The sequence below is a fragment of the Pelobates fuscus genome, chromosome 11 (assembly GCF_036172605.1).
Source record: "Pelobates fuscus isolate aPelFus1 chromosome 11, aPelFus1.pri, whole genome shotgun sequence".
NCBI lineage: Eukaryota > Metazoa > Chordata > Amphibia > Anura > Pelobatidae > Pelobates > Pelobates fuscus.
In genome coordinates, this window is record NC_086327.1 from 9331589 (window position 1) to 9353358 (window position 21770).

A 21770-nucleotide genomic window follows, 5' to 3' on the forward strand; every position below is an offset into this window, starting at 1 on the left:
TTTTTTTTATGGGGTTGAATAATTCTGATTATAAATGTATTTTTCATTTAGTGGAATGCATCTATAAGTTAAAGGGATATTATAGGCACCAAAAAAACTTTAGCTTAATTACACAGTTTTGGTGTGTAGATCATGTCCCTGCAGTCTAACTGCTCCATTCTTGGCCCCGGCTTTTGACTTAGTTTATCCTGACCTCTGGTACCCTTTGACTTTCAGCTAACCTTATCGGTACTGCTTTGGAATCGCCTTTCCTGCACAGCCCCCGTGCACAGATTCACAGTCCAGGTGGCTTCTTACCTGGTCACCTTGGACTGTGTATCTGCAAGGGTGAGCAAACATATCTGCACTACAGACTTCAACCTCAGGTAAGATTCCTGTCACTGAAACGGCCACTAGAGATGGTTCCTGGGTCAGTGCTGCACAGTGTTAAAACCCCTTCAGTCACTTACCTGCATCGGCGCTAGGTCAAGCTCCGCCCACGCTCCTCCCCCGCCCGCGCGCATTAGACCTCCCCATAGGAAAGCATTATTCAGTGCTTTCCTATGGGGATTCCGGAGACGCTGGAGGTCCTGATGCATAGGGTGAGGACTTCCAGTGTTGTTTAGACAACCAAAAGTCGTCTAAGAACCCGGTAGTCCCTATAGTGGCTGTCTGGTAGACGGCCACTAGAGGAGGACTTAACCCAGCAAGGTAATTATTGCAGTTTATAAAAACTGCAATAATTACACTTGCAGAGTTAAGGGTGATGGGAGTTGGCACCCAGAACACTCCAATGGGCTGAAGTGGTCTGGGTGCCTACAGTGTCCCTTTAACTCCTAAATTGCAGAGAATTGAGCTGTGAGATTGCAGGGGCATGATCTATACATTAAAACGGCTTCATTAAGATATGTCTTTTGTCTTTATATTATGTGTGTGGATTTTTTTTCAGTATGTACTTTGAGCTTTATGGACTGTATAACCCACTCCTGAACGACCTGTGGGGACTGTGATCTTATAAAATTATTTATCTAATTACTCATTGAAGGGGTTAATGATGGCTTCATTTAGGAGGAGCCTTCCTAGGAGGAGCTTACTGTTAGTTCACATCACTTGAATTGCTTTGTACATCAGGAACTTTATGCTATTTACAAAGCACGAACGTGCTCTGCAGGTCTGTACCGTGCAGACCCCCTTCCATTGGAGAGTAACACACATCTGTCTGACATTGAATGGGATAGAGCTAACATGACATGTAACCTTAGATTGAGAGGAATAACGGTTTGTGTTGCTCAAGACCTATTGCAGTATAAACACAGAAACTGAACTAAGCAGCTCTGGGTATTGCATCATTCTGCGGTCGAGTTGGTTCCCCGTATGAGATAATGCTGTTATTTTAACGTTTAAGGCTTGGTGAATATACTCCACACATAATCGAATAAATGATCTATTACATTGGTAGAACAGGTTAACAAGACTATAGGTACCGGACTCCACACTTCTATAAACCTCATACCAAGTGGCTTGTCCTGGTCCCGGACTTTGAATTATATTTCCCCATAGTCCCACGTGATCTCTAATGGTGGCAAATGATTATCTGTAGAAAATGTGATATTCTGTCAATTCTATCCTCCTCCTCACTTCACTCCTTGAAAGGTTGATATATCTTCATTTTGTGAGAGCTCTGGGTGCCCACACAAACGGGATTATTTGCCAAATTGAGAACTGTCGGGAATACAAAGTGAATTTAAGGCCAAAATTCTCCAAGGCAGTTACTGTGCCAATGAGATACTTTTGGCTTTAAATTCTCACTTTAGTGAACAACCCTTCTTACAATTGGGAGTAGCAATGCCTGTTTATTGACAGAATATCCCACTTTCTACAGATACAAACTACTTCTGTGGACCTCCGTATATAGCTGGGCACATACAAAGACATGAGTCTAACACGTTGCTCATCCTCTCGTGTCCAGACATTGTGTTCCATTTGTATCTTATGAAAGAAATTATCCAGGCACTTAATATTCCTATTATTAATTATTTTTGTGTGTGGTCTTGACAATGGTTAAATGAGAGCCTTGACAGACCTTTCCCCTCCCTAGTGGGGTTGTACTGAGCACACATTTAACTCTGGTTCTTGACCTGTGAAGGAATGGGATTGACAGTTTTATAGCATTTTGATTTATGAGGTTAGCCATATTTAGCTGTAGTTCAACATGCAGGTTATGTCCTGGGCCATGGACATGTGTGAACAGAAGCTGTCTGCCATATGCTAGGAAGTCTCTCTTAACTCCTTCAATGTCAGACACAAAGTATTAAAGGAAAATTCACTTTTTTTTTTATTGATTTATTTTGTTTAAACTAAGATGATCTGCATAATAGGCCCTTTTATTTATTTTTTGTCAATCTTTGTTTTTTATTTAAGCATAAATGGAACATGTATTGCAACAGTACAATTGTGACATTATCAATATGAGCGTAAATGTGGCATCACACGAGCAATATAATTTGTTGACCAGGAAGCATTTGTAGCTCAATATGACTTTAAAGGTACATCAACCAATTGTGCGCAGTCACTGTGGGATTAAACATGCCTCGTTTTTGTTTTGTAAAGTGAAACAGCATATTGCATCAGATGTTGGAAAATAAGACCCTTGTGCAACACTACTCATTCATGTCACGTAGTCCCCTGGGCATGCTATCGCTTAATTTTCTCTGTCTGTCTCGTTGTAACGTCTGGGTGTGTCTGCTCAGCACAGAGTGGGGCAACTGCCCAAGGTTTGGGTAGCGAGAAGCTGTCACTTTGTTGCAGTGGTCAATCGTCATCATTATACAGGCCTGGGTCGGCTGTAAGGCGCTCTGGGGAGGGGTAACCTATCTGCGTCCCCCATAGCGCTGGAGCGGGTGGGGGGGTCGGTCTCAATCTGTTCAGTGCAGGATTTATCGTCCGTAGCTCCCCCTAGTCAGTCTGAAAGCTTGGCTTTTTAGGCTATTCGCGAGAGGCGTCAGCTACTAGGGTCCGTGTATCAGGCCTGTGGCGTGGTGTCGTGGTATGCGGCTTGTGTATTGGGGTTTAACACAGCTGTAGCGCGTCGTGGAAGGCGGTTACATTGGTTGTTCTCGCCTCTATGTCAGTATCTGGGGCGGCCGTCCTATTGGGTTACGTGCTGTGTTTATCATTATTGCCCTCGTAGGGCCAGCCTGTAACACGGGCAGAGTAGGTCTATAGTAGTCAAGCGTCATGAGACCCCGACGGGCCTAGGAGAGGGGGTATGCAGCTGGGGTTGGATGGGTGGGGGGGGGGAGGGGGAGGAGTGGGTGTGGTTGGCCCGGGCGGGACCCCCTCGGTCCCCGCCGCCATGTCATCGGCACTTCCCGTGTGCGGTCAGCCATCGTGCCACCGGTGGCTACGGCTCGGCTCTCACCAAGCAGCGTGCCCTCGGGGGCGTACTATGCCGACCCATTCGAGATATATGATTTCCAAGGGTACCATTTAAGTGCACATTTGTCAGAGCGCTCCTGCAGGGAGGCGGTCATGATTTCCATGTCATAGATGTTTTCTACTTTATCCACCCATTGCCTAAATGTGGGCACCGTTGTGCGTTTCCAGTGTTGTGGTATAAGGGCTTTCGCTGCTGTAAGCAAGTGTATAGTGAGGGAGTTTTTGTATGTACGCGTGGGCGTGTGGTGTAGTAGCATCGTCAGGGGTTGTAGGGGAAGGTCCGAGCCTGTGACCTTCCTGATCTTTGTGTTGATCATCTGCCATTATGGCGTGATGCATGGGCATGTCCACCAGATGTGTATGTTCGTGCCGGGTCCGGATCCACATCTCCAGCAATCGCCTGTGTTGGCGGCTTGCATACGTCTGAGGGCCTCCGGTGTCTGGTACCATTGTGTCAAGAGTTTATAGCTAGTTTCTTGGAACTTTGAGCTTATAGAGCATTTGTGTGTGAGGAGGAAGATTTTTCCCCATTCTTGGTCTGTCAATTGGGTCCCAGTCTCTCTTTCCCATTTACTTGTGAAGCCCAGCGGGCCACCGTCCATCGACGTCAGAAGGGTAGCATACATGCGGGAGATGCCATGGTCTATGTGTCTCTTGTTCGTGCACAGTTGTTCAAAGTCTGTGAGCTGCCTGTGAAGGTGGGCTCTACCCGGTATTTGTGCGTGGTATGACTTTACCTGGTGGTAGTGGAATGCGTCCAATTGTGTGGGAGGCCGGTCCTCCAATAGGTCCGTCAGCTGCCGGATCTCGCTCACCGTGCTCCAGTGTTGTAAGTAGATCCAGTCCGTCCTTTGGAAGCGGTTGAGGGCCGCCGGGGGAAGGCCTCTCGCTAGGTCCTGGTTGTAGGTGTTGGGGGTAAGAGGGTTTGGGGAGGTTGTCAATCGGCGGGCGTATCGTAGGTTGCACCAGACCTTGAGCGTGGCATCAATGATAGGGTTGCCCGTTTGCAGTTCCTTGAAGGTGAACCGTCCCAGCCATAGTCTGGATGGGATGGTGCCCGGGGACTGCCTCGTCTACATCTGCACCCAACGTTTGGGGCTGGGATGGGCGTGCCAGGGCGTGCCAGTCCACCAAGGCCCTTTTAATTTTAATACATGGACATGGATTATTTGATATCCAATTAAAACAGAACTTGACATGGAAAGGGGGGGGGGGGGAGAGAGGGGAGGGTACTACCCAGCTCTGTCTAAGCGCAGCCAGGGCACATATTGTAACTAGCATCTCTGTAAAGCACTCAGGGACCGTTTTAGACCTGGTCTTAGAAAATAACAATGCATGGTTGTGTGTAGTTAGTTATGTCTTCAAGGGACTCTATAGTCTACATATAAAAGCAAGAAAGACAGGTCCCCCAGCCTTCCTTCTTGCTTTTATATGTACTTTCAAATATAAAAAATCATTTTCGATGCTTTTTTATATTAAAAACTTACCTCCGTTCCAGCGCCGAGCTCCCAGCCATGCCGCGCCCCCTTTTTCGTCAAAATGACGAAATCGCAGGGCCCAATAGGACGCTTCTCTGAGAGAAGCGTCATTGCTCCCTTGTGCGCATGCGCGACTTCGCCACACATGCGCACAGACTTCAGAGGGCAGCATTCATCTCGCGTTTTTTGCCCGCCCCCTCTCCTCTCTGACAGGCTGGAGAGAGAAGGCGCGCACACAGTGCCTTCTCTCTCCTGCACACGGCAGACGTATCTTAATACGTCTGACGTGTACAGGGCCTTTTTAGGGCCCTGCATGATAGGAAGTCCCTCTGGTGGCCGTCTGAGTGACGGCCACTGGAGGTATTCCTATCAATCAATGTAAACACTGTATTTTCTCTGAAAATTGCCTACATTAGATTGCCTGCAGGGAGCTATAGATCTCACCTGAACAAATACATTAAGCTGTAGTTGTTCAGGTGACTATAGTGTCCCTTTCAAATGGAGGCGTGCTGCTGAGGAATCATTCAGGTATATGGTGTGGATGCGTGGAGCAGAGTCCTTAGACATGCATGTCGGGTGAGATGAAATGTGGGAGCTAGTCATGTTGCAGAGTCTTCTGAAGAGCGGTTCTGGTGAATTGTATGGTAGAAGGCAGGCTGCAGAGTCCTCAGGCAGGAGCGTTGGCTGAAAAATCGTGCAGGATCTGGAGGCAGACTGCAGAATCAGTAGACTGGAGGGTCGGGTGAAGGGCATTGTGGGAGTTAGAAGCATGTTGCAGAGTCCTCAGACTGGTCGGTCAGGTGAAGGACAATTAGACCTTTTCTCTAGGTGAGGGATGGTAAGTTTTGTGTGCTATTTTTTTTTTTAATTTCATTCTTTTTTTAATTCTTTTTTGTTTTTGGTTTTGAGCGAGCAATCTTCTGAAACCATTTCCATAACTTCTGCAGAAGTGTCAACTTCAACTTTGTAAGTGGGACTCTATCTGCTTGTGTGCTATTAAAGTGATTGGTCGCAGCTGTAAAGGGTTACTTAGAGCACTCATGGCAAATTAAAACTGAACATTTACTAACGTTTTCAGAAGTGATGGCTGGACGGCAGGCAGATGTTGAGTGCCACCAGTAGCACTAGTTTCATAAGTTTACCGTCACGGATATAGAGTTTTCTTTATGGTAGTGTAAAACTAGCGTCCAGGTGGAACATAGCATTGTGATGCTGCATATTCAGACCGGCACAATGGAGAACTATTTATAAAGCATGGGTTTAACAGTTTGATTTATGTTGTTCGTCCTTAATCTTTTCTCCTGTGTAGGGGCGCACCAACAGAATGCAAGTGGTTCAGCATGCACCACTCGCCAAACGTTGAGGCTGAAGTACTAAGCAGTGATCTATCCAACCAGAAAGTCATCAATGGTGAGAAACTGTGGAACTTGTCCAGCAAAACAATGGTGGAGCTTCGGATGACTACACCCAGCACTGAGACCAATGATGGCAAGGTGAGCCGGCTGTCTACCATATTGTAACACTAAAGATAGGCCAGAGGTGTTGTATCATTAAGTACCACGTGAAGCGTTATGGTGGGTAGTAGACTCTACACAGAGTGTTATGATAAAGTGCTGGGATACTTTGATATAGGATATGCCATTATGTGGTCTTTTTTATTGTGTTCTTTCGGCGTTAGCTATATTGTATAGACTGGAATTTTACGAGCCGTAACATGAGACTTTTATTTATCTATTTAAAAAAAAAAGAATTTAATTCAATTTTACAGGTCACGTTTGGGTACTATGGGAAAGGATCAGATGTGCCAATAGACAAAGCTGGACTCTATCTCACTGGAGTTGGTAAGTGGCAACGCAAGCATCCTGTGAACTTGTGCACCTCTAGCTTACAACAAACATGATTTAAATACCATACAAGTCTATCGTTGGCTCCAGGTATACAGCAATGGGTAATCCATCCTGTTTAAACAAACGTAAAATGCCAAGCCATATCTGCTGTCTGATGTAACTGCTCGTGGGCAGGGCAGGAATAGACCGTTTCCCACAGCTGTTCTTGGAGACTGGAATGGGATTCTCTATCTTTCGGGGCTTGGAAATCTGAAACTCTACATGTTCTCTCAGGCACTTCATTTCTAGGAAAGAATTCTCATGGCATTTATTCCGTAAGCACCTAGTTTGGTGACACACGCACAGGAGAAATGAGGTATTAACTACTTCACTGAACAAAAAATGAACATCCAAATTTGTGGAGTGGAATTTATCCTTCATATAAAATACCTTAATTCTTCTCGAACGCTCAAAGTATTGGTCTCGGAAGGATTGTTGTCCCCTTTACAACATAGTGTGGAAACTGTGAAAGTCCAAAATACAACTCCAAATGTATAAGGTGTGGAGTATCCATTTTTATACATCAGAAAATAGAGCCTGCACACAAAACCAGTGCGTACATAAAAGTAAACAAACATTTTATCTATTTCTTGCCTGTATTGAGATATGTATGGTTGGTTTGTAGTAGAGCTACTGGTTCTGTTATAAATAAATCACAGCTATAAGATCCGGTTTCAGGAAGGTCTATCCGGTTTGGAGACAGTACGGGAGTACGAAACGCGTTGCTTTTTTGCACAAAACGCACCGATTTTTGTGTTTGGTGGAAAATTCACGGAACCTATGGGAGTCTTTAAGCCATGGTCTGCTCGTTTTATTGAAGAATGTTTAAGTATATGGAAATAAAGGGAATAGTTTTTAACACATTGCTCTTCATTACAGTGTGGCTCAATGTGGGGCCACCCACAAAGTCCTGTATGATGGTTGTTATTCATGTGATACAGTATCGCTTAATAAATGTCGTCTTTTTTGTTTTAGAAATCTCTCTGGATGTGGATGCAGACAGGGATGGAATTGTGGAAAAGAATAATCCACAGAAGGTGAATTAAACTTCTTTATTAACCTTTGAATATATAAAGGGACTGATGGAGGTAAAGAGTAAGACAGAAGAGTTATCGATTGTAAGATACCAGCCTTTTATCAGGAGTGCTTGAAATCAAATTGTCATTTGAGAAAGAAGTGTTTTTAATTATTTATTTTTTTTGGTCCAAACCAAAGGTCTCCTCATCTCTAGTGAGATCTCTGGAAAGGTGTATTACTTAAACAGTGAAGGTATTTAACATCCTTGACATATACACCAGACCAGACTGATGTTTTAGATAGATCAGTTATCTGTAGATAACTTGGGTGGGTTGTGTTAATCTAAAGGCTTTGGCACAGCAGAGATTATATGTTGTCATGTCATTGTATTATTGTACTAGATGGAAGCTGTTCATAGTTTTCACAGTGCAGTCAGATCATGTGTTTTTAACACTGGGTGACTGAGTAACTGGTATCAAGGGATATAAACGAGGGAGAAACCAGCATTATTCTGAACCAGGCTCAGCTTGTCTCCAGTGATGAATTAACAAGGGAGCATTTCAGCAGGGCCCATACACGAACATACTCCATGGCAGACAGAACTGGTACTGAATCCCGTATTCCAATGGCCATTCCTGATATATCTGTATAATTAATCAAGGGTATGAGCTGAAAGCACCAATTCAAATCACTTTTACAATGTGTAGGTAATCAGAATAAATGTCAATAAATCTGGAGCAGTTCCTTGAGATTAAATTGTCTGTCTATGGTTCTCTGGTATTGTTGGAAGCAGGATTTTCTTTTTACTTTGTAAAGTGATTAACTGTATGATGAAAATAAGTTCATTACAGTGTTTGTCATTGCCCTTCTGTTTTAGGCATCATGGACGTGGGGCCCTAATGGTCAGGGAGCCATCCTGCTGGTGAATTGTGACAAGGACAGTCTACTGTCTCGGACAGTTGACGGAGGAGATGACATTATGCTCAGTAAAGCAGGTAAAGTCATTACTGGATGAGGTTGATTCCCCCCCTCTCTCCATTGGTTGTCTGTTACCACTGCTGATTCCTGGATGTGTGTTTGTCTTTTAGATCTGCTGGACATGTCTCGTATGGTCCTCCGAACCCGTGGGCCAGAGAAGCTCCCTGCCGGTTATCATCTCCTGCTTTACATCTCTGCATCGGACTCTGAGAATCTGGGAGTGTTTCACTGTCACAGTGAGTACTGCAGTCTGATTAGCTTTATAGATTTATATAGCTGATAGAGGCAAATTTATATTTCCAAGATTCCCGTGTTTCTGATCTACAGACTCACAAAAATGGGTCTCCTTAACTGTGACCCGGTATCCCCATCCAGCTGTAAGCCCAGTGACCCGGTATCCCCATCCAGCTGTAAGCCCAGTGACCCGGTATCCCCATCTAGCTGTAAGCCCAGTGACCCGGTATCCCCATCTAGCTGTAAGCCCAGTGACCCGGTATCCCCATCCAGCTGTAAGCCCAGTGACCCGGTATCCCCATCTAGCTGTAAGCCCAGTGACCCGGTATCCCCATCTAGCTGTAAGCTCTGTGACCCGGTATCCCCATCTAGCTGTAAGCTCTGTGACCCGGTATCCCCATCTAGCTGTAAGCTCTGTGACCCGGTATCCCCATCTAGCTGTAAGCTCTGTGACCCGGTATCCCCATCCAGCTGTAAGCCCAGTGACCCGGTATCCCCATCCAGCTGTAAGCTCGGTGACCCGGTATCCCCATCTAGCTGTAAGCCCAGTGACCCAGTATCCCCATCTAGCTGTAAGCCCAGTGACCCGGTATCCCCATCTAGCTGTAAGCCCAGTGACCCGGTATCCCCATCTAGCTGTAAGCCCAGTGACCCGGTATCCCCATCTAGCTGTAAGCCCAGTGACCCAGTATCCCCATCTAGCTGTAAGCCCAGTGACCCGGTATCCCCATCTAGCTGTAAGCCCAGTGACCCGGTATCCCCATCTAGCTGTAAGCCCAGTGACCCGGTATCCCCATCTAGCTGTAAGCCCAGTGACCCGGTATCCCCATCTAGCTGTAAGCTCTGTGACCCGGTATCCCCATCTAGCTGTAAGCCCAGTGACCCGGTATCCCCATCTAGCTCTAAGCCCAGTGACCCGGTATCCCCATCTAGCTCTAAGCCCAGTGACCCGGTATCCCCATCTAGCTCTAAGCCCAGTGACCCGGTATCCCCATCTAGCTGTAAGCCCAGTAACCCGGTATCCCCATCCAGCTGTAAGCCCAGTGACCCGGTATCCCCATCCAGCTGTAAGCCCAGTGACCCGGTATCCCCATCCAGCTGTAAGCCCAGTGACCCGGTATCCCCATCTAGCTGTAAGCCCAGTGACCCGGTATCCCCATCCAGCTGTAAGCCCAGTGACCCGGTATCCCCATCTAGCTGTAAGCCCAGTGACCCGGTATCCCCATCTAGCTGTAAGCCCAGTGACCCGGTATCCCCATCTAGCTGTAAGCCCAGTGACCCGGTATCCCCATCTAGCTGTAAGCCCAGTAACCCGGTATCCCCATCCAGCTGTAAGCCCAGTGACCCGGTATCCCCATCCAGCTGTAAGCCCAGTGACCCGGTATCCCCATCTAGCTCTAAGCCCAGTGACCCGGTATCCCCATCTAGCTCTAAGCCCAGTGACCCGGTATCCCCATCTAGCTCTAAGCCCAGTGACCCGGTATCCCCATCTAGCTGTAAGCCCAGTAACCCGGTATCCCCATCCAGCTGTAAGCCCAGTGACCCGGTATCCCCATCCAGCTGTAAGCCCAGTGACCCGGTATCCCCATCCAGCTGTAAGCCCAGTGACCCGGTATCCCCATCTAGCTGTAAGCCCAGTGACCCGGTATCCCCATCCAGCTGTAAGCCCAGTGACCCGGTATCCCCATCTAGCTGTAAGCCCAGTGACCCGGTATCCCCATCTAGCTGTAAGCCCAGTGACCCGGTATCCCCATCTAGCTGTAAGCCCAGTGACCCGGTATCCCCATCTAGCTGTAAGCCCAGTAACCCGGTATCCCCATCCAGCTGTAAGCCCAGTGACCCGGTATCCCCATCCAGCTGTAAGCCCAGTGACCCGGTATCCCCATCCAGCTGTAAGCCCAGTGACCCGGTATCCCCATCTAGCTGTAAGCTCTGTGACCCGGTATCCCCATCTAGCTGTAAGCCCAGTGACCCGGTATCCCCATCTAGCTGTAAGCCCAGTGACCCGGTATACCCATCTAGCTGTAAGCCCAGTGACCCGGTATACCCATCTAGCTGTAAGCTCTGTGACCCGGTATCCCCATCTAGCTGTAAGCTCTGTGACCCGGTATCCCCATCTAGCTGTAAGCCCAGTGACCCGGTATCCCCATCTAGCTCTATGTACCCTTTTCCTATTCAGGGCTGGTTATATTATCATTTTGACTTTGCTTCATATTCATTTTTCTAATTTTTATTTTTTTCTTATCGTTATTTATTTCAGTTATTAAACTTTTATATTTAGAGATTTTCAGATTAACTAGAATTCATTTAGACAGAAAATTCTAATATATATTAATGCCAACATGAAACATGGTTGCCCTCCAATGGGAAGTTACGGTTTTGTTTTATTAGTTAAATTTTATTAATAAATACAAATGATGAAAACAAACCTTTCACAAAGTTACAAACTTGGAAAACAAAATGTGGTTGGAACTATGCTGGGTTCTCTTCTTTCTTATATTTTTTTCTTTAGGGCGCACTACTCAAGACATAAAAGTCTGTTGATGTTGTAGATACCCCCATCCCCCTGAATTTACATCAACAATTTGTAAATGGCTAATGTATTTGTTCTTTAAGAGATTGCCATGAGTTTTCCATTTCCGAGCGATTAGCATCTTTGCCGCTATTGTGTGCTAAGTGTATTAAGAAGTGTAGAGATAAATATTTTTGCATCTTACTGAAGTAGACGCTTCGGCTCTTGTTCCTTCCCAATTTCAGAATTCTCCAAAAATAAGTCCCAATATTTATCTAATAATGGGCGGCTCCACCAAATATGGGAAAAGGAACCCTTGTCGCAACCCCAACAATACAGAACATAACATCAAATTTCTCTGGCACCAAGTACTATCTGTACATTATTTTGTAATGTTGTTCCATAATATTTAAGCAGTGAATCAATTTCTAAGATACAACAAAGTTTTAAACCAAACTTCTGGGACCATTTCATGTCCAGTCTCTCTTTCCCACTTAATTAAAGCCTTACGTTTTATGGGCTGGTCTGGTACCGTTTCAAGATTTCCGCTTTAACAATATTTTGAATGGTTACTTTCCTTCCATTAATTTACCCCATCTCACACTTGGGCAGGTAAACCATGCATTCCTTGGAAGAAAATACTTATTTTTGCAGACTTCTACATTCTTCATTTAGGACCTAAAGATAGAAAAATACAAACCTCAGGTCTGCCTCTGCTGCTTATTCTAACTCTCCCTGCAAGCCAGGAAAAAAAAACGTGTCTTTGAGATACACCTAGACGCCCCTCATTTTACCCCCTCTTTAAACGTTCAGCTATCTCAAATCTCCAGCTGTCATCCTATGATCCAGTCGCAGAGTGTAGTGTTGAGCTATTTTTGCTGTTTAGCAGATTTGTGCTCCCTGTAGTGATGTCACTGGGGATAATCCCAATACCAGGGAGTCGGGTTGAGCTCAGGACCTCCCTGGTAGCTTGATCTATCTTGCAGGTGTTCTGGGCCCAGGGCAGAGTAGGATGGCAGTATATAGGCAATTCAGCATCCATGTCCTACTTAGCCACTAGAGGGAGTATTTTATTCAGACTCCTGGAAAAATTAGTTTGAGCCATTTTCATCTGAATAAAAATCCATTTACCGTAATCCATCAAACCGCACAAATCAATTTGTCACTGAAAAAGACTTCACAGGTAAATCCCCCCCAGATGGATCAATATTTTAATTTTATTTTTGTGAATTCGATTTTTATTTTGCAAGAAAGTAGTAGGTATGAGAAAGGGACACGCAGGTCCTCCGCTATGGTTGTGAGAAATAATTTTTTTTTAAAAAAAGTTAAAACAAAAGAAAGGGGATTTTTTTTTTCTTAGCCACGCAGGGCAAAAATAAGGTGTATAGACAGGAATGCGGACACCGGTCCTATACGATATATCAAAGCCCTGTAAACATGCCGTCACATTCTATGTTTCTATATCTGTTAAATCAGGTAAATTGTATGTGAATGCTGGGCATCCTGGGGTCATAAGGGGGCAGAAATAAAACCTAAATGGATCTACATTACTCGACCAAAAATCATCATACGGTACAAAGCCGAGGGACAGGGGACATTCTTAACTCCCTCTTACATAGGTGCAATAAGTAAAAAGCAAAAAGTTTAGGGGTTAAAATGAACCCCATCCCAGGGAGCCAATATGATGCAATGTAAGAACACATTTAAAAGACCAGAGCTGTGCCCGGAACATTGGTAACCCCTCCTATGGGAGCCCAGCCCCATAATTGTCACCTCTTCCTTGCCCGTGTCTCCCATCGGGCATTCATACTTCAGTAACCTCAGTCAACTTGACCGATAAATCAATTTGATCCGGTGTGGAGAAAAAGGAATTTGGGTGAAATCTCTCATACTATATTTTTGCACAAGTTGAACTTAATTCATAGAGCTCTAACATTCAGCAGAAGAGCCTTAATTTTCCTGTCTTGGATCATTTGTACTTCTGTAATTCATATTATTTCTATGGATTCAGAACACATGTGTAAATTTATTCCAAAGACAAACAAATGTGTAATTAGATAAGTATTACTAATGACATTGCTGGGCTCTCAGGGTTATTTATTAGTGTGGATTGTTAATGTTTGCTGATATTAAGATACCTTGTATCTATTAAATATAAAGCGAAGTAGCATGACGTATACAAGACAGAATAAAATCCATTTTGTTTCCAGAAAGCTAATCTGGCAAATCTTCCAGCTCCATAGAGCAATGTGCAAGCCTCGCATCTGTGACAGACGCTGGATTCTCTGCAAAGAATGCACGCTCCAGGGGTTCGATTTCTTTCAAAGCCTGCATTAAGGTGTTATTGGCACCTTTACAGATCCTTGCAGTTAGATTGCATAGTCCTACCATAAAGATCTCTCTAGGTCTTTTAATCTCTCCATATTCTGGATAAAGTAGAAGAAGTGCTGGCAGTCTGGGGTTAAATGATTGTCACTTCACATTGCCTTATTTTTGCTGCAGGTAAGGTCTATACACATGTTCTTGGAAAGGAAAAGCTGTTCTACAAGGCCCGGTACACTGGGTTGAATGAATTGGAGTTCTTTGTGGAAGGCATTCGTTTCCCAGATGAGGGGTTCAATGGCCTGGTGTCAATCAAAGCCAGCTTGCTAGAATCCCAGGTGGAGGTAAGATCTGGACAGGGGAGGAACAGTGGGGATTTGTAAAACCTGCTCCAAATTTCATATTTTGAGCATTTAAATTGATCTGTAATGTTACTCATTGTACAACCTTTCAGAAAGCACACGTGGGATCGTTTTTAAGCAAATTTAAAAGTCATTATCTTGTATAGCACGGTCTCGTGTATAACTGCTTTCCACTCACCTCCTTACCCAACACATTTTCCAGTCTTCATTCCAAATGTAGAGATTTCAGAGCTCTTATTGATTGCTAGGTTATCCATGGGTTTGATTTCATTCCTGTTTATAGCTGTCTCCTAGTGCGAACATCATCATCTGTCTGTGTGGGACACCTGCCAGCTGGGGTGCTCCGTTGCCAACCATTCAAGTATCTTGCTCTTTAGAAAATTGATGTGTCAAGAAATGTATCAGACTGACACCAGAGAGGTTACCGGTTCTATTAAATTATGACCACTTGATTCAGAAAGATGATCTCCATTTCGTGTGTAGATCTGGGCTGTCTTACTGCATAGCTGGAGGATAATAAAGCCGGATTGTAATACAGTACATTTATCACCCTGCAGTCGCTACAATCACATCAAGTGCAGCACTCAACGGGTTGTTCTGTTCTCCTTATACATTACTGGTGTAGATGGAGAATTCCAGTTGTACAAAGGGGATAGTTTACTGAGGCTTTACTTGATAAAACTGGAAATTGGGGAGAACCTTTAAGGAATATATGTTTATATACTTAATTTAGACCAATGTAGCGGAGTGCACACAAAGACCGTTCTCCCGATAAGATCTTTCATCTAACAGAGATGTGGAGGAAGAGCAAATTGTCTGTAGGAATATAAAATTACAAGGTCTTTTAAAAAATCTTTTCCCATCTATAAAAAGGTGTTTTTGACATTTAATGGCTTTTTAAAGGTATCCTCTCTGCTAAATCAAGCACATTTTATGTATAGTGCCCAGGTGATTTTTGTCCTTTTTAAATTATTTACAGGGCATCCCAGAGACCCCTATTTTCACAGATGTGGTGACATTCCGCGTGGCTCCTCTGATCATTACTCCAAATACTCTTGAACCAGTGGAGGTTTATGTCTGCAGGTAATGGGTTAGTGACACACGATGAGACAAGTATAGGTTAATTACTCCCAGTACTGTAGGTAGGGGGTTAATGACACAGGGTGCTATTACATGATCCATTATAATGCAGCCATGCTCCAGGTAATGCATGGACGTGCGACAATGCTGCAGGTAATGCATGGACGTGTGACAATGCTGCAGGTAATGCATGGACGTGCGACAATGCTGCAGGTAATGCATGAAGGTGCGACAATGCTGCAGGTAATGCATGGACGTGCGACAATGCTGCAGGTAATGCATGGACGTGCGACAATGCTGCAGGTAATGCATGGACGTGCGACAATGCTGCAGGTAATGCATGAAGGTGCGACAATGCTGCAGGTAATGCATGGACGTGCGACAATGCTGCAGGTAATGCATGGACGTGCGACAATGCTGCAGGTAATGCATGGACGTGCGACAATGCTGCAGGTAATGCATGAAGGTGCGACAATGCTGCAGGTAATGCATGAAGGTGTGACAATGCTGCAGGTAATGCATGAAGGTGTGACAATGCTGCAGGTAATGCATGGACGTGCGACAATGCTGCAGGTAATGCATGAAGGTGTGACAATGCTGCAGGTAATGCATGAAGGTGTGACAATGCTGCAGGTAATGCATGAAGGTGTGACAATGCGGCAGGTAATGCATGGACGTGCGACAATGCTGCAGGTAATGCATGGACGTGCGACAATGCTGCAGGTAATGCATGAAGGTGTGACAATGCTGCAGGTAATGCATGAATGTGCGACAATGCTGCAGGTAATGCATGACGGTGTGACAATGCTGCAGGTAATGCATGAAGGTGTGACAATGCTGCAGGTAATGCATGAAGGTGTGACAATGCTGCAGGTAATGCATGAATGTGCGACAATGCTGCAGGTAATGCATGAAGGTGTGACAATGCTGCAGGTAATGCATGAAGGTGTGACAATGCTGCAGGTAATGCATGAATGTGCGACAATGCTGCAGGTAATGCATGAAGGTGTGACAATGCTGCAGGTAATGCATGAAGGTGTGACAATGCTGCAGGTAATGCATGGACGTGCGACAATGCTGCAGGTAATGCATGAAGGTGTGACAATGCTGCAGGTAATGCATGAAGGTGTGACAATGCTGCAGGTAATGCATGAATGTGCGACAATGCTGCAGGTAATGCATGAATGTGCGACAATGCTGCAGGTTAGGCATGAATGTGCGACAATGCTCCAGGTAATGCATGAATGTGCAGCCATGCTGCGGGCAATGCGTGGATGTGCAGCCATGCTGCGGGCAATGCGTGGATGTGCAGCCATGCTGCGGGCAATGCGTGGATGTGCAGCCATGCTGCGGGCAATGCGTGGATGTGCAGCCATGCTGCGGGCAATGCGTGGATGTGCAGCCATGCTGCGGGCAATGCGTGGATGTGCAGCCGTGCTGCGGGCAATGCGTGGATGTGCAGCCGTGCTGCGGGCAATGCGTGGATGTGCAGCCGTGCTGCGGGCAATGCGTGGATGTGCAGCCATGCATGGCTGCGCACCGGTGTCGCGCGCAATGCATGGCTGCGCACCGGTGTAGCAGGCAATGTATGGATGCGCGGCGATGCTGCAGGCAATGCATGGAAGTGCAGCTGTGCTGCAGGCAATGCATGGATGTGCTGCGGGTAATGCATGGGTGTGCGCCTATGCTGCAGGCAGTGCATGGCTGCGTGCCTGTGCTGCGGGAAATGCATGTACGTGTGCTTTGCTGCAGGAATGTGCGGCGGTGATGCAGGCGCTGCATGGATGGGTGGCGGCGTGCTGCAGGCAATGCATGGATGTACTGCAGGCGATGTGTGGCTGTGTGGCGATGCTGCAGGCAATGCGTGGATGTGTGGCGATGCTGCAGGTAAAGAGTTGGTCAGCTGCTAACCTATTTACCCGTCTTCTGTCCTTAGTGTGAAAGATAATTACCTTTTCCTAAAGCATATCAAGGCTTTAGTGAGCGAGGCGAATTACAAGATTCAGATCTGCTTTGAATATGTCAACCGTGGTGATCGTTGGATGCAGGTTTGTGTGTTCACAAGCGACTTCCAATAACTGGGCTTCGGTAACTCCTGTGTATTTCTCTCTAAGACCCAAAGCTTTCTGTTCCTCTTTACTAACCTGGGGTCTCTGCCTAATAACACAGAATATGCCCAGCACGTCACAGCAATAATACATACAGTATTGTATACATTATACTTGGTTTCAATTACTTGGTCAATATGCTGTTAACTGCAGGATGAAATGGAATTCGGATATATCGACGCTCCGCACAAAAGCTTCCCTGTGGTCCTGGATTCCCCGAGAGATGGAAACCTAAAGGACTTCCCAGTCCGAGATATTCTGGTAGGATAAACTCATTATCTGCATGAGGATTTGACATAAAAATTGAATAAAAAATGTAACTTCCACAATGTATTCATATTCCCACATGAAGTGGAACTTAACTTTGAAAGATGTAGCTTCCCCTCTTAAACAGCAAAATAGTCAAAATATTTGGGATTCAGCTAAACATCTATAAAAGGATAAAAATAAGCCATATAGCGAAGCACCGTTTTATACAGAGTAATGTGCGCTATAATTATACTCACAGGATGTAGCAAAGTTTGGTACCCAGGGGGGCTTACATCACGATCAAGGTCCTCAGATGTTAAATCATTGGAACAATATTCACTTGATTCCAAAATATTGCTTAATGATCCAAAAATTGCTTTACATATATCAAGATTTAAAATGGTCCACGCATTTCCTCCACTCGTGTGGACTTCCTCAGAGACAAATGATAAGATAAAAACACAAACAACCCTTTGGGCACAAAGCCTCTTTTGACATAACTCTGAGGTGAACGGCTGTGGGTTTTTGGCTGTACAGTTGGTTTTGGGGGTTTATTCACACAAGGCTGTTGCAGTTTGCCAATTGCCTTGTTCAGTTATTTTGGTTCAACAGATTTCCAAAATGATATTTTGGCATATATAGGGCAGAATGAAAACATGTGAAGCAATATATACTGTAGACTTGGCTAGATAAATGTGCTGCAGTCATGTACAAAAATGGCTTTCTAATCTTCACACAATGTGTCTTGGCTTTAAAATGTTTATAATTAAAGGGTGGGAACATGTTATGAATCGGATGGCTGAATACAAGCTGCATTAAAATGGTTTCTAATTTAGAGATTGCTCTGTAATTATGGTGACTTGCTTCAAAAACTTGCTTCAGATGGCTAGTTAATTTATAGGAAAAAAATGGAAATTAAAACTAGCTGTGGTTAGCGGAAACCCCCCATTGGTTGGAAGAGTGTGACAGAGTTCCTATACTCAGGCTGAGTATCTCCGCCAAGTATCCCTTCTCTCCTGGGACAGAGGAGCCAAAGTGATAATAGCTTCTCACCTTCCCCTAGGATAAAGCGGGTAGAGTGATTATCGCTTGTCCCAAATATCAGCCGAGGCTTGGTGAAGGGTAAAACCGGTGTATCCTTAAGTGACAACCATCTTTATGTTGTACAGTCCCCCGGGGTCTTATGAAAATAATACCTATCACAACCTGGGTACCTTGGTGTCTGGGATAATAACCGCCAAAAACAGGGTCCCCAGTCCCCCCTACAGTTACCCCTCAGGATCAGAAATGTCTAGCCCGAGTAATCATAGGCTAAAGTTTAACCGGGACATCCTCCAATCCGATTCAGAGTTACAGATCATTTTCGTTTAAGTCCTGGTTTCTTTTAACCTTTTCTCCAAGTCTTGGGAAAGGGAGCGCTTTCAAGTCCTTGATGTTGCTGAATGCCTCCTCATGTCCTTGATCTCCCTTCCAAATGACACCCGGTTTGGGTCCTGGGTCCTGGGTCTGAGAGCCACCTTGGCAAAGTTTGAGTGGACTGCGGCACTTCCACGATCCGAGTCACCGTTCCATGAAGTTCCTGGGTAGCTCGCGGTTAGGTGCACTGTGCCTGAGGGCCTTTTGTGAGTCCCTAAGAGTCTTGGGATCATTGTTCTGGCTCTCAAGCTGGAAGGGGCTGGTACTGTGAAAAATTGCTCTTTTGTAGAAGGTGACTAGAGTCCGGTGCCAGTTGTAAATGACCAGGCAACCCGTAATAAAGAGGATCAAGGATTTTCATTATGATTTTCAAGCTTCTTTAGTAGTGTTTATGGGACCAAATATTAAAAATAATTCAGTATTCTAATCTACTTTTAGATTCAAGGCAGATTTTTTTTCTCTGGTTCAATTCCCTCTGACTGCAGTTCAGAATTTTGAACTTCACATCACAGCTGTTCATGCTAGGTGTGAGAATTGCAAGGTGCATATAACAAGCCATTGATTGGTCTCATTGTGAACTGATCGAGCTCTCTGTTTAGTTGGATCAGCCCCCACCCTCCAGCCTGGGTTCTACATTGACATAGCAGCTGCCAGACTAAGCTGGGTATGACTATGATGGATCATTATTTAAGTTGTTCCCAGGATTGCTGTCCTCTTAAATTGCCGTGACAGAGTGTAACATGTCTCACATTAAATGTGTAAAGGTCCAGCATAACTGTAACAATTTCTTGGGCTTGGTCTCAAAGTATTCTTTCTCTAGATAAGTAAACCAGGTCTGTGTAACCCTGAGAATCAGTAGGTGGCTTGTTAGTTCACAATATTACATTATTACAACTAAATGCTAAGAAAGGGCAAGGGTCTTTCTTCCTCTTATTCATGTTTTCTAATAGTTGGTATTTACGTGTGTATCCTGTAATAGATGTGCCCAGTAAATTGCAAAGCAATGCATTCCGCTTAAGTCAATCGGCTACAAGATTTTTTATTTGATTTTTTTTTTTAAATGTATTTATCATGTAATAGGGCCCAGACTTTGGTTATGTGACCAAAATTGCAGCTTCTTCAGAAGTCACTAGCCTGGACTCCTTTGGGAATTTAGAAGTCAGCCCTCCTGTGACCGTACAAGGGAAGAAATATCCTCTGGGGCGGATGCTGATCGGAAGCAGTTTCCCCACGTAAGAATAAAGGTTGAACTGAGATCACAGATTGCAGGAGCTGAGCAGCACGAATGAAATCGACTGTATAGCACAGAAATAACGAAGGGTCACAAATGAATGCGTTCCAAAATGTATAGTAAATAAATGCAATAATACTATAATGCAAAGTCCAGGAGCTAAAACCTCTTAATAAGAATCAATATGTTATAAAGAAGCTGAAAAGAATTGGATATTCTAAAAATCCAAAATAAATAGATTATACATAGATTACATTGGCGTCTAAATAAATCCAAATCGATTCAAAAGAAGGTCTCCAATAGATATATAGCAAACTGACACAGGTTAATGTCACAGATGCCCACAATATTCTACTTAATAATAAAAGATATTAAGATCTAGAAAATGTATCAGCCAACCAGCACAGACTATAACTGGTGGCTGTACAGCAGCAGATATTCCCAATGCCTAGAGATAAAAATAAAATAACTTCGTGCTCACTGTATAAAACACAAGCAAATCTAATAAGAGATTAAAAACACTCACAATGTAAATAAGGAAAAAAGCAAAATCGGCTAAGCAGCCTAAGAAATGACTTGCTGTGTTGATCCTGGAGATGAATAGGAGTGTGGGTGGTCTCCTGCCTCGGGTACCGATGGAGGTGGCGTGCGTTGCACCTCGAGCCTCGTTCAACTGTATATTGTTGTCATTCAAGCTTTTACACAGTCTGAATATTTCTAGAGTTATGTTTGTTTTTTGTATTCATTTATTTATTTATTTTCCCGGGAATAAATCATGTAATGATCATACTAGAATGCTTGGTTGTATAGGGAGAGGTATTAGCAGTAGAAAGAGGGAAGTGCTCATGCCATTGTACAGAACACTGGTGAGACCTCACTTGGAGTATTGTACGCAGTACTGGAGACCCTATCTTCAGAAGGATATTGATACCTTAGAGAGAGTTCAGAGAAGGGCTACTAAACTGGTTCATGGATTGCAGGATGAAACTTACAAGGAAAGGTTAAAGGATCTCAACATGTATAGCTTGGAGGAAAGACGAGACAGGGGGGATATGATAGAAACATTTAAATAAATAAAGGGAATCAACACAGTAAAGGAGGAGACTATATTTAAAAGAAGAAAAACTACCACAACAAGAGGACAGTCTTAAATTAGAGGGGCAAAGGTTATCAGGAAGTATTACTTTACTGAGATGGTAGTGGATGCATGGATTAGCCTTCCAGCTGAAGTGGTAGAGGTTAACACAGTGAGGGAGTTTAAACATGCATGGGGATAGGCATAAGGCTATCCTAACTATAAGATAATATAAGGCTAGGGACTAATGAAAGTATTTAGAAAATTGGGCAGACTAGATGGGCTGAATGGTTCTTATCTGCCGTCACATTCTATATTTCTATAGCAATTTGTCTTAAAATAATACGTGTCCTCTAAGGCAGATAAAGCAAGTGAAAAGGGAATATTTATGTTTCATGGTTTTCC

General features: G+C 44.4%; 1 protein-coding gene across 1 annotated transcript in view; it reads left to right on the top strand.

The window, feature by feature from the left end:
- Positions 1 to 21770, top strand: part of LOC134577820 (protein-arginine deiminase type-2-like) — a 73191-nt gene that overhangs the window by 45714 nt on the left and 5707 nt on the right. Inside the window, exons 2-11 of the mRNA XM_063436718.1 lie at positions 6205 to 6388; positions 6664 to 6736; positions 7757 to 7818; positions 8676 to 8793; positions 8887 to 9012; positions 14025 to 14188; positions 15186 to 15289; positions 17223 to 17334; positions 17548 to 17655; positions 20140 to 20291. Coding sequence (XP_063292788.1) covers positions 6205 to 6388; positions 6664 to 6736; positions 7757 to 7818; positions 8676 to 8793; positions 8887 to 9012; positions 14025 to 14188; positions 15186 to 15289; positions 17223 to 17334; positions 17548 to 17655; positions 20140 to 20291 — 1203 coding nt within the window. The remainder of the gene's footprint in view (positions 1 to 6204; positions 6389 to 6663; positions 6737 to 7756; positions 7819 to 8675; positions 8794 to 8886; positions 9013 to 14024; positions 14189 to 15185; positions 15290 to 17222; positions 17335 to 17547; positions 17656 to 20139; positions 20292 to 21770) is intronic.